General features: G+C 38.2%; 1 protein-coding gene across 2 annotated transcripts in view; it reads right to left on the bottom strand.

The window, feature by feature from the left end:
- VWA8 (von Willebrand factor A domain containing 8) overlaps nucleotides 1-13,905 on the bottom strand; it is a 185,946-nt gene that overhangs the window by 98,824 nt on the left and 73,217 nt on the right. For both annotated transcript variants that reach the window (XM_037377396.1, XM_037377397.1), the window contains one exon: nucleotides 5,257-5,333. In XM_037377396.1, the coding sequence (XP_037233293.1) occupies nucleotides 5,257-5,333 (77 nt within the window). The remainder of the gene's footprint in view (nucleotides 1-5,256; nucleotides 5,334-13,905) is intronic.

The raw sequence follows: 13,905 nt of genomic DNA, 5'->3' as shown, positions 1-13,905 counted from the left end.
GGAGTGACACAAATACTTGACTCTGTGTTACATCTATTTGGAGGACATTGAAGTTTCTTAGAAAGTCAGCTTGTATGTGTTTAATATCTATACAGATCTGTCATTGACCTGTGACTGCACAGGCCGCATTGCTTTTGACCTTTCTGGTAGCATGACGAATTCATGCTCAAACTGAAAGCAGTAAAACCTTTAAGTTTAATACTAAGCAAGGTAATGCTGCTCTTTGTTCTATAACGTGTAGCTGGTGTCCTGGGTACACAAAATGTCCTGGGTACATCCCAATAAGGTAAACAAAATTCAGGATTTCTCTGCTTAAACTTACTCTTGTAGGAAAGGAGTGACTGGGAAATCCTGGCAGATGAAAGTTCTTCTTTAACACAGAAAAGCAGCAAGATGCTTCCTAACTGCAGTCAGAGAGGGGCAGTGCACAGCCTATGCCAAATTACCTATTTCAGAAGGAGTCCTCTCATCATACTAATTGTGGGGTTACAGAGTTGGTCAAATTTTGATCAGCTCCTAATATTAGGAAGTATGTAAGAGGAAGCAGCCAACTTTTTAAAATAATTTATAAGCAAATACTTTTATCAAATTCTTTCCTTATTAAATCTAATCACAGCTTCCTTCCAGTTAAGATTTTTAGTTTTATGGTCACAAAATGATTTATAAGACTTAGAAATTTAAAAAAAAAAAAAAAAGAACTTCTCAATGAGGTGCTATAAGAAAGGTTAAGAAAAATGATTTATAATCTCTATAAGCAATTGAAACCTTAAGGTCAGCCTGACCCTTCCCATGTGAATCATTGGTAGACCAAGTAAATACAGATGTCAGGAAGAATGTTATAGGAAGAGCGCTCTCTTTTTTCTACCTTCTATCCCCTCTCACCACCTTGAAGTATAAGACACAAAATGTGAGATTTTGAAAGTACTGCTGGTAATAGTTTGCTGCCTCTAAGGCAGATATCCCCTGCTTGAATGTCATTGAACATATGTAGCGTTAGATCAGCAGAACTCCTTCTTCATAAACTCCTGTTGCATCAAGACAGTAAAAACCACCAACAAAAGAACAACCACCAAAACCCCTTCCCCCCAAAACAAACCAAAACCCACCAGATAAGAATTCCCACTGTAACTACAAAATCAACAACCAAAACTAAACGAGATTTAATGGCATTTTTAGTTTTCTTTATGTTCCTGGTTGATGGCAAAAGAAGTGAGGTATTCTTCTGTTAAAGACATCTACATCAATTAAATTGCATAACAGTACTACACTGCATCACAGTGTGTTTCCCCCTTATTTACCTCACAAGCTACTGAAAGTAGACACTTCTGGAATATTTTCATGATTTTGGCACTTAACTACCATTAAAAAAGCAGGTTTTGAGAAACGACAATTAAAGTAACAACTCAGAATACTTCTGAAATTCAGTCCAATTGTTTTTGTCTATTATTTATTCACTACTTTTATTTGTTATATAACACTACATTTTAGTAAAGATCTTCATTATATTCATTTTAAAGCTCTTCTTACAGTTTTTTTCCACTCCAGCAGTTTCTTCTCTTGCTACATCTTAATTATAGCCACCAACAAGGATATTTTATAGCTAAGAATATATCTCTCTACTCCAAAACAGATGTTATTCACTTGCAACACCCATTCTGTATTAGCATTATTATACATACATACTTTTTTTTTTTAAATAGCTAATTGTATGAAGTGACAGTCAATATGGGCAAATTAAAAAATTCACAATGCCATTGTCTGCCATTTTCTGACAGATTCATCAAATGGTTTGGGTTGGAAGGCACCTTAAAGATCATCTCTATCTAAAACATCATCTCTCTCTAAACATCAGTCACTACCTCACTAGAAACTCAGGAATCTCAGGATATGCAGCTGACAAGTGCACACTCATTGCCAGAGGGACTAGTTGAAGTGGAGCTAGAGTCTGCAACCCAGATTCCAAGGACAAATGAGATACCATCTGTCAGACACATTTCTGAAAGGGCAGAGAATGTCCACCTTCATCTGACACTGAATCACCTCTACATTTTTCATAAATCATTAACAGTATTCCTTTCCTGTACAAGGTAATCAATGAAAATGCATGCTTTGAATGTTCACTTTCTCAAGACCTGTAATTCAGGTATATGAACAACATTAAAAGTATGGTATTTAGAAATACTTTCCTGTTTGCATGCTTAACAGTACCGATGGTAGCTAGCTAGGAAATCTGCAGAAACAGCCTATCCCTATGAAAGATGAAATACACATTTGTCCTGGTTCTGGCTGGGAGAGAGTTAATTTTCTTCCTAGTAGCTGGTACAGTGCTGTGTTTTGGATTTAGTATGAGAATAACATTGATAACACAGGGATGTTTCAGCTGTTGCTGAGCAGTGCTTACCCTAAGGCAAGGGCTCTTCAGTTCCCGTGCTCTGCCGGTGGGCAGGGGCACAAGGAGCCGGGAGGGAGCAGGGCCAGGACAGGTGACCCGAACCAGCCGAAGGGGTATCCCATACTGCAGCACACCATGCTCAGTATATGAACAGGAAGGAGCTGGAGAGGGCATGCCGATAGCTGCTCGGGGACTGGCCGGGCATTGGTCAGTAGGTTGTGAGCAACTGTACTGCACATCACTTGATTTCCTCCCCCCACCCACCCCCACCATCACGGGTTCTACTCCTCTCTCTCCCTCTCCTCTTTGTTACAATCATTGTTGTTGTTATTATTTGCTTCATTGTAATCATTAAACTGTTCTCACCTCAACCCATGGGTTTACCTTTTCCCAGTTCTCCTCCTTATCCCACTGGGGCTGGGTGGGGGGAGTGAGCAGATGCATGGTACTTAGGTGCTGGCTGGGGTTAAACTATGTCAACATTCTAACATATTTTCTAATAAAATACACCTGTGCCATAAGCTACTGACTGTATTTCTCCCCTCAAAATAACTAAAAGCTTAGCAGTGAACTGTTTTGGTTATTTTCGCAAACTTGCTCTCATTTCGTTTTGCAATCCGTAAGTGTACACTAACAATACTGTAATCCTTTTTTAAACACCCTATAAGGTTTACCAAGGTATTATATTGACTGAGTTCTTCACAAAGCATTTCAAAATGCTAGCCAGGAAACAGGAATTTCTGATTTTTCTATATTTAGGAATTAATTTTTGTAGAACTGCATAGGACTGCTCATAATTTTCTACTTCAATCTAACTCTAAAACCCTGCAAGCATAAATACTACTTTACAGAGCCCATAGAAGTATGTTTTGACTAGACAAAAAAGGGATTTTTTTTTTCCTAGTGATGCATCGACTAGCATCCTGTAACTAATATATTCTACAGCTCCATCATCACCCCAAACATCACGCTTATACAATATTCTCCTGAGCTATCTGAATTTATGTTAAAGCACCATTCTGCTTGACTACACCTCACTGGAGCACATTTTCTCAGACACACACACATGGAAAGACAGGAGTACTGTAGTATTTTGTGAAAGAATTGGGATTTGCAAAAATGATAGTGTATTTTATCCAGAAGGAGCAAGTGGCTGCTCCAAGTTGAGAAGATGGCAGTGTTACCGATTAGTTAATAAGTTAAAATCGATTGATTCTATTTGATTAATTAATTGATTTTATAAAATCATTTAATAGAATTGAAATGTAGAAGGTTAAGGAAAAAATTATAGGAAACTTGCATCTACCCAATAAGAGACGTTATGGAATCTTTTGTACGTCTTGTACCAAGGCTAGAAGAAGGGCCTGGAACTATTGTAATAACTCTAGGGTTGGAAGGTTCCATTGTATTTAACCAGTCTTCTGTACGCAGAGGTGTATTGAAATGTCAGAATATGAGATTAATGGGAACTGGGGAGAGTCGACTGGAACAGCTTGTAGGTGCCTGCCAAGAAACTGTGAACTTTAGTAAAAGGTAATTCCGGCAGGGGGAGATCGCGACCACCGACTCATATACCACCTACCCAAATCGTACCCTAGACCCATTTCTAGACCTTTCTAAGCTTTGCTGCGCATAATCGGATATAGGAGGAGAGTATGTAAATGATTTACGGGAAATGTTATGATTATGTATGAATAATTAATGAATATGTATGAATAAGTTCTATATATGGAATCTGATTTTGGGACCTGGTGTGCGTTGATCGTGAGAGGACTCGCTCATGCACCCGGCCGTCAATAAAGAAGTGTCTGCTTATCTACATCACATTGGTGTCGATAAGTTCTTCATTCCGAGATTTCGGTAACAGCAGGGAAGTTAACACAAAGCTGAAAGTAGTGGGTCACAAAAGCAGTATTTAGCAAAAAAGTGATGGATATCTAGGAGAGGTAGTATAAAAGAAAACAGCAACAGAAAAGTCATGAGCTAGAGCTATGCAAATATGAGGAATACAAGTACAAGACATTTGAAGAGAAAAAGCTGGGGATGAAAGTGAGAGATTAGGTGTTACAGAGACTTGTTAAAGGGCAAAAAATCAAAGATGTACATTTTATTAGCCCTATTTAAGAAACATTAATTATGTAAAGAGACAGGGTGATGAAACTAGGAAGTCAAAGATGGAGAGACAAAGATTAGGAATGACGCTGAAAAAGGATGCAGTTCAATTGAAACTGAGTCTTCTAGTATTCAGTCTTTATTTCAATTCATTGATTTCAAGTTCATGTCATAAAAAGCAGGCAGATAATTTGATATATTTCAGCTTTTGAATTGCTTTCAATTGGTTTGTTGTCTTGAAGCCCATTTTTAAGCTTGCATATGAAAAAGAAATAATTTCCAATCCAAATGTTTATGGGTGAGAAAGAAGTGTGTTTAGTAGAAGTGCCAAAGGAAAAAAACAGAAAAAGCCTTTACTATTTAAACTGTTTCTTGCCTAATGAATGACATAGTCAAACAAGCACCTTTGAAATTTTTCCCTCACAGAGTACATCATGCTTAGGGAAATGTCTCAGAAATGACAGCAAAATATTACTCTCTTCTTGAGCATGGTTTAACTTCAGTACACTCTGACTTCTACTTCCTCTTACGTTAAGCAACATGATTGCATGAGATTCTTGTACCCCTCCTCAACCTGACAGCTTACTGACTATGCCTATAAAACAGATACACTCCTGCAGTCTGTATGCCACCTATCATAACCAGGGTCTTTGTTCAAACACTAAGAACACATTAAACTTCAGAAACATGAGTTTTAAAACACAGGAAATCAGATTATAAACACAAAGTATGTGACAGTAACACATTCTTACCTGTGCAGCTGTAAATACTCTCTGGGCCTGTTTAAAAGGTGAAGGAATCTGTCAACAACCTTGTTTTTCCCAACACCCTGCAGTAAATAAATATAATATTAAGACATAATATAGACTTACACATTTAAGAGTTATAAACAAAGAAAAGATGACTTCTCAATATAATACTCTCCATGTTCCTTTATAGGCAAATACTATTTCAATCCACAACAAAGAAATCTGAACACTATTATATATATCTTAACTTACATTTAAAATATGTATATATATTTGCAAAATATTTATCTGGTCTTACTAGGAATAACCAGGAATAGGATTGCAACCCTAGAATTATGTCACATGTGCCAATGCATCCTTCTAACTACCAGGTTTTTTCAGCCCTTTTATTTCACAAAGGTATTGCAAGGCTGTGAATGCTAGGAAGTTGCTATGCGCTTAATAGAAAAAATTAAATCTTGGTGGTCATAGGAAACATCCTATAACTGTCACATGGAATTAGAGCATTGCCTTGTCAATGCCATTCCAGTAGAGTTACCAAAAAGGCCCAGATGGAATCAGAATTGGGTCGGAGATCAAACTGATCTATAACTTTCCTATTGCAGGATGTCTGCCTTAGCAAGCTGCGCAGAATGGTAACAGCGGATTTATGAAGTGAATCAGGTGTTGCTAACACCCTGGTGTGTCCTGTACAAGTGGTTCAGGAACTGGTACTTCAGCCCAGGTCTAGCCTGGTTCCATGGAAGGAATTAGCAAAGAGCACACATTAGGTGTCCTGCTGGAGAACATCCTCCAAGAATCCTGGTCATACGTCCCTTGACAGCATCAAACTGCAGAAGGGAGGCTCCCTTCAAAAGTACATTCCTGATCTGGTCTAAAATGCTAATGTAGATGCAGACCAAGATGACAGTTCAGATGCAGAAATCCTTATCCCTCCTGCAAGGATGTGGCTGCAGACTTGGGAGCTCAGAATGACAGGGAGATTGCCAAGGGTTGCAGAAGAAAAAGAATTAGTAGAAAGAGAAGTTCAGTTGTAATCCAGCCAAAAGCTGTTTGACAAGACACTGTCCCTCTACCGAGATTCTCGCTCTGCCTCCATGAATACATCTAGTAGTCCATACCAGTGTGAAGCAAAGCAGATAAATATAGCCCACAGAAAACTAAAGATATTAGATTAAACCAGCTTGAGACTCACTAATCTGTTTCACTTGGCATTGAAACAGAATAGGAGCATTTCAGATCTGTGAGTTATGACATTTATGACTACAAGTTCTAGCTGAAGGATGGTAACTGCCAGCTGCAGAATTACAAACTGTTTAAGCTTCTAAAAATGGGACCACAGTCTCTCATCTGACTACACTTATGAGAATGGTGAATCGTGCACACATGTATAGTAGTTGAAATCATGAAAGGAGATTTCTCACCATGGAAGCAGAGGAAAAAATACTGCAGAGCTGGCAAAAATAGAACTACCTAGACTACTGCAGACTCGACTCCAGCACAGGACAGCCAACTGAAGCTACTGCTCTGCCACATGCCTTCCTCATGAACCTTCTTCCACCTCATTCCTCAGAAGAATTTACGGCTTTAAACATACGTGTAGTAAGAAGCTGCAATACACAATATCTATTACCAGTCATTTCTGAAAATTGTCACTGGAAACACTGTTCTCCACTGCTTTGAAACAGGGGATGAAATTGTGCTAACAGATTTTTCCAGGAACTCAAAGAACATACCCATTTGGGGGGCAACATGCAACTTCAGGAACTGCATCAGAAGCATCAAAAGTAACCAGCAACAGGGTAAGAATCCTCTAGTAGCGCACACAGTTTTATTCTCTTCCCATATGTTCCTACTACTCCAGTCAAATACTAAAATCATAAATGGGTGGATAAACTGGAATACTCCTAATGTCAAGCACAAAACACCCGTGCTGAAAGCAGCTTCCTTTACTTTTCCTAAGAGAGCTAAAGATGACTGGGGAGATGTCTGCTAACAGTTTCTGTATGAATCCCAAGAAGCCTGCATATCCTTTTTGCTGCAGAGTGTGACTCCAGCCAGCTGCAGCAAGTACAAAGATGAAGAAAGAGATCATCATATTGAATCAATGTAAAACATACTATCAAACAAAAAGCTTACTGTAATAAAAAAACTGGTTTTCATGCGCATTAATGGAAAGCGCATGTGGTTTTTATGTTTATAATAGATTATTAAAATTATACCTGAAAAGCATGTTTTCCTAACTACAAAGTAAGACCGCTAGATTTTTTTACTCCCTCTCCCATTCCAACAGAAAGAGGACCAAATAGCTGTTTTTGTGTATTTCTATCCATGCTGTTATCACCAAGGGTATTACGAGGAGTGTGCATTACTTCTGAGAGAATGCTCAGAGGACAGAAGCACGGTGGAAGACCACTGTGGAAGAAGGGCAAGAGCGCAGTTACCAAAGTAACACAGTGAAGTCAATGGGAGCTGTGCCATGACGACATCTCACCCTTTCTTGTGTTCATGCATCTCACCAGACTCCACACACCCCTTTTATTTCATTTTAAGTATAACATTATTTCAGAACGTGATACATGTTTTAGAAGGTGCATGGAGCATTCAAAAGCCAAAAGGCATTCCCACCAGATTTTAGCTATTATAAACACGTTAACATTGCCCAACTTCTAGACTGAACTCCTTCAGAGAGTACATTATGTGCCTTCATAGAGACTGTGGTGTACCACATAAAATCCCTGGCTGCCAACAGTAGCTGGAGCAAAGTTTGAGTCAAAGCTTTTTGATTCCATCCCTCCACATTCCTACTTCATGACAAGTTACCACTTCTCTTTGTCTCAGTTACTCCATTGAGAAGGCACGATATAATAGAATGGAAGGAAGAGACCAAAGCTATTCAGAAGGCTCTTTAGCACCATTAAAAAATTGCAAAAAAGAGCTTGGATGAGTTAATTCTTTAAATAATGCTCATTAACGTAAGGCCAAGAAAAGTGGGTTTATTCCAAATTCACCCAACCTTCATGGGACAAAGAATACAGTCTTCTTCAGGTGAACAAGAAACACGGAAAATGGTATCGCATTTTGGAAAAAAAACCCAAAACCACAAACCAAAAAAAACCCTCTGAAATGTGTTACTGGCACCTCAGAAACAAGAGATCACCAAAATGGCAATGAAGTCACCCTTCTTTCCCCTGAACCTATACCAGTGCCAAGGATCAAGCTGGATCTTCTGGCCACCCACACAGCTAGCAGTCAACTACTCAAGCAGAAAGAGTCAGAACTATCTTTCATATGAATGTGCTGAATAAGTGAATTTGGACTGGATTCAGAACATAATCTCATGTCATTTGCAATTATTGCAGTCAAAGGTAATATTCAGAGGACAAACCAGTTTGCCGTTAACACTAGCTGTATGTTATTTATATACACACTATTTCAGTTACTTAATTTAATAGAAATATAAACATATGCTAATTAGAGAGAAAAGAACATCTGTGTTGGTGTTTCAGCTGAACTAATAAAAATATTTCAGAAATCAAATATTAGACAATTTTTATTCCATCAAACATATGGGACAACTGAAGTAGAAAACCAGGAATTAAATATCTCCACTAACAAATAAGAAAAAGGAAATTACACAGTTAGGAGGCAAGATAGTCCCTTAGTTAAAAATTCTCCTTACTGACATTGTAAACACTTGTTACCAAGGATAAAATGACTTAATCTTCTAGCAGTAACTACAGTTTCAAATATAAACAAGGTTGTTACAGGTCCCAGGAGGCATTTTGCAATTCAGGATGCAGCTCTTACAGTAGTGGGACAAATTTCTCCCCTGCACAGCCCAACTACAGTCAATAAATTTTTATTCCAAAAGAACTGGTCCTACATTTTTGAAATAATTAATTTGCCTCTTAGAAAAAAAACACTATTGGGAAAAAACCAACCAATCCTATACCATGCTGCCTCATTTTTATTTTCTTTTAAATGATTTGCAGGTCATACTTAGGCAGTTAAAGATATTGCCATGTTGTGCTCTTCAGCACTGCCTGTCAGCTGGGACACTGCAACTTCACCTTTTCAATTTCAGCACATAGCCATCCTGCATAGCAGAGCACCTGTTTCATTACAGAAGAAGGAAACAAATTTTGAACCTGGTGGAAAAAGCAGTTTATCACTTTTCACCTTAGGAAATATTGTTTTGTAATTAATTTCAAAACTTGATTATTAAGGAATGAAAGACATTCTTGTCTTTTCATTAAATTTCAGCATACAGAACCCTCATGTCAGCGTTCTCAGTTTCTGACTTCGTAGAAAGTTATATTGATAATGTCACTATCACAGAAACTTATGGCTGAACAACGAAAAATAAGAAAATGAAACCACTTTTGCTAATGTATGGTTTCTAACACTGGGTCTGGCACTGAAACACCTTCCACACCCACTGCTTGCCTGTTTCTGCCAATAAAAACATTTGCAAGAATGCATGTGTTTTGATTGAGGCTGCTATTTTTATACGAGAGTATAATAATAAAACTAGTACATTTTAATAATAAAACCAGTACATTTTAACAAAAATGTGCTGTTATCACCAGAGCAAAAAATAGCACCAATACAGAACTCTCTCAAACACTCTAGATGCTATTAAGACCATCATGCCTTGCTTAGAACAAATGTGAATGATACAGTGTAATAACTGCAGAAGATGTGTCACCAGCAGACACTAGACGTTGCTACCGAGAGGACTGCTGCAATAGACCCCATCACTGTTACTTCACCTGGTTGTTAGTAACAGAGAAAAAGAGTTGCACAAAAGCAGTGGTGATTTAAGTCTTGACCCAGCTGCGATCTATATGTTTACTGATCACAATGGTAAGCGTTCTGTGGTCTAATACCTCATTATTTTATTATGAGTTTATCACCCAGGGCATGCAAAACTTATGGTGATGGTAGGATAACAAAACTTCAACCTATCAGGGAATTAAGTTTATTTGCTCTTAGAAGTCATGAATAGAATGCTTTGGATACATCTCTGACTACACATCTAGATCAGCTTGTAGAGTTTATTCCTTTCTCTGATTTTAAGTACAACCTTCAACCCAGAGCCCTGTCAGGCTAAATACAATCTTCACATTTCCAGCGAGGTAAGACCGTTGTGGTTCAATGGAGAGAAGCATATAAAAATTTATAATAGAAAGAATCTGTGGGAAGAAACATCCGAAAGAAAAATCAATTCATTGATTCTTTTTTTCATTCTGGTTCTTCAGTATCATTTGTAAAGGCAGAAAGCAATACTGTAAGCAGAGAGACATTTGAAGAGCATGCCTGTTCTCATTCGTGTACATACTGTTACGACTGTAGCAAGTAAAAGAGAAATATATTCCAAGTTTTCCACAACTGTCATGCAGAATTCCTTAGGAAAAATATATTATAGTATTTGCCCAATTTAGCTCATTTGGAGCTCAGTTTTTTCCGGTTCATAATCATAATAAAAAATTGGTTTAGGACAAGGGTCCTCAAACTATGGCCCGCAAGCCGGATACGGCCCCCCAGGGTCCCCAGTCCGGCCCCCGGTATTTACAGACCGCCCCCGCCGCCCCCCCCGCCGGGGGTTGGGGGGGGGAAACCAAGCAGCCGCAGATGACTGCCTGACACTGCATCCGCGCGCCGGGCCCCTGGTTAAAAAGTTTGAGGACCCCTGGTTTAGGATAGTACATTCTTTCCTTGCAGAGGAAGCTGTCCATTTTTATACAAGTTTAGGCAGGAAAACAAAGTCCTTTATTTCTAGAAAAGTTAAAACACCAAGCGTTTGCTATTTCAAGTTTTCTGGTGACTGATATAATTACACTCTCAGTATCTACTTAATTCAATTTCACAATGAGGTAAGAATCTTAGAAGAAAAAAATCTATTCAAGCATGTCCATTTAGATATTTTTAAGAAAGACTCAATCATCTGTCCTACTAAATTCTTGAAGAAAAAAATAAACTCCTAGTGGGAGCCCAAGAGTTCGTTTAAGTTGATCTCACAAAGAAAGGCAGCAGAAAGGATGAAATTACATTCTTTTATCAGAGAAATAAATTATCAAATGTGTCAAAAGGCCATTACATTTCTAAGTTCTTCCAATGTATTTGTGATAGTCTATTTACTGTGGGCTCACATCAACATTTTTACTAAGTGCTACCAGAGATTTTATCATGGTCTTCTTTCAAATTATTTAAAGCAATATTTAGCACATTTATGGAATTGTTCGTTCTTATTCTGCTTCATGTTTCTTTCTGATTTTTCCTTCTCTATACATCATCTAGTTAGACTACAAGCTATTCGGGAACAGGCTTGTTTTATCACCTTGCAAAGTGCTTTCCTTGTTCATGGGGAAGGAGAGGGGGAGCAATTCTGAACAAGAAGTATAATCCAAATATCCACATCATCAAATGAAGCAGGACAAAATTTAAATGTCGTCTGTATTCAGCAGTTATTTAATCAGTAATTGAATGGCATTTCTGATTATTCTTATTGATTATCAACTTTGTAGATTTTGTTGAAAAAAGAACATAAGCAATAGGAAAGCCAGAACAATATGTGGAATGCCAGGATCCATTAAGCCTTAATAATAATTGTTGAAGAAAAGAAATATTGCATTTTTTGTCTTTTCTTCTTTGTCTTTTAAAAAAAAAAAAAAAGTAGCTCTTCCTTATTAAGTAATTTACCATAAAAGCAGGGTGGATATCAGTAACACAAGTATCTCATTCTAAAGGGTAGGCCAGCCAGTACCAAATACTTAGAAACAGCCATAAAGTTGCCAGTGAAAAACACTACAGTGAAGAAGACAAAAGAGAAACTGGAAATTCTGGAAAGAGATTAAAAAGCAAAAGATGAGTTTTCACAATTTACTCATTCACCAACAAGTACAACAGAAAGGGACTCAAAACAGCACTTTGTGTCTCCACACAACAACATTATCTGTATCTTCCAAATGTGAAATGAGGCACACACCGATACATGTATCAAGCAATAACAAAGCCCTACCTCTGACTATTACAGACTGAACTGTAAAGTAACTGAACAGTAAAAATCCTACTTTTTAATCATTTGCTTTACAAAAAAAAAAAAAAAAAGAGGATGAAAACTCTTAATAACTTTAATAGAAAGGTATCTGCAAATATAGCGTGAAAGCATTTTGCTGTATTATGGTTGATTTTTAAGTACTTGAACAGGATTCATCACACGCTGCAGAAATTTACACTAATATATTTAAGGAACTAGCCAAGCAATTTCTAAGTGGTTAGTGATGATCCCTGAGAAATCAAGGATGATTGGTGTGGTCCTAAAAGACTGCAGAATGGCAAATACAGTGCTCAAATTTGAAAACAGCATTTCACAAAGAAGAGGCCACTTAGCCTTTTCTTAGTCACACATAAAAAACAGTGGAACAAATTAGCAAAGAGTAAACCTGGAAGTACTCAGAAGTATGTCAGCAATAGTAAGTACTACTGATATGCCAAAGAGAAATCATAGCAAATCAACTGATTTTCCAACTTAACGGTACAGCTCAGCTGACGTCTAGAATCAAAGCAGTATGTTCCAATACTTCCACCCAGTTAAATCTTTTAACACTGTCTTCAACTTAGGAGTTTCATAAGCTTGGAGAAAATGTGGCACACATTAAATTATTAAACATGAGCATACTATTGCTTGGAAAATACCTTATTACCCTAAAAATCATACTCACATAGTCTTCAAAATTTTTTGCCAAATTGGTAGAACGTACGAAGCATGTGTTTGGTCCCCAAGTGTACCACCGGGCTCTGGAGGCTTTTGCCCCCACCTACGGTTTTACTTGCCTGTGTTGAAGGTCAGCTTTGACATGGTGTTGCTACCTCACTGGGGTCCCCTCTGCCCACCATGGCTTGGGAGCTGCATTTATACTCGGGCCCTTCCCCCAGTTTCTTCCCAACCCACACTGCAACAATGCTGTGCCTGGCCCTGTACCTTGCTGATCCCAGCCTGGACCTGCTGACTTGACTTCCCAGCTTGATCTCAGACCTGCTTCATCAGCATGCACCTGTTCCAGCAGCCACTGGGCACTTGGCTGACCATGGCTGCTGTCCCCAGACCTGCTCTTCCTGCTTGGACACTGCGAAACTGTGAACCTTGACATTAAGGACACTGTCTCCGACTCCACTCCCCTGTGGAGCAGCCCACTGTTGCCATTCCCCGACAGCAGGTTCTGAAGGCAATCTGTACTACATATAACATTTTCAATACCAACTTAGAAGCTGGCAGAGAGAGCACTGTTCATGAAATAGAATAAATAGATCTTATTTCATTTATGAAATGGATCAACTTCTATTTATGAACAGATGAAACCTTTTGGGAGAAGCTGGCAACATCCAGCAAAAGTCTGCAGAGGCTTCAAATACATCATCTTTGTGAACTCAAGCTCTTAACAAGGACTCTAAATAGATGAGACTGTATATAACTGTACACTGCAATTTTAATACAAGCACATTATATAACAATTGGTATTTTATATTCCCTGCCATGTAGGTTAGACCATTACTGTTTTGTGTTGAGGTTTTTTCCAAAGGCTATTGCAAAACATAAAGAGAAACATCTGCTAGAAAATTGTTGTATCCATGCTAAGGGAAAGCTAA

The sequence above is a fragment of the Falco rusticolus genome, chromosome 2, assembly GCF_015220075.1.
Source record: "Falco rusticolus isolate bFalRus1 chromosome 2, bFalRus1.pri, whole genome shotgun sequence".
Classification (NCBI taxonomy): Eukaryota; Metazoa; Chordata; class Aves; order Falconiformes; family Falconidae; genus Falco; species Falco rusticolus.
Note: the sequence above shows the minus strand (reverse complement) of the source record. Positions and strands in the feature narration are given on the sequence as shown.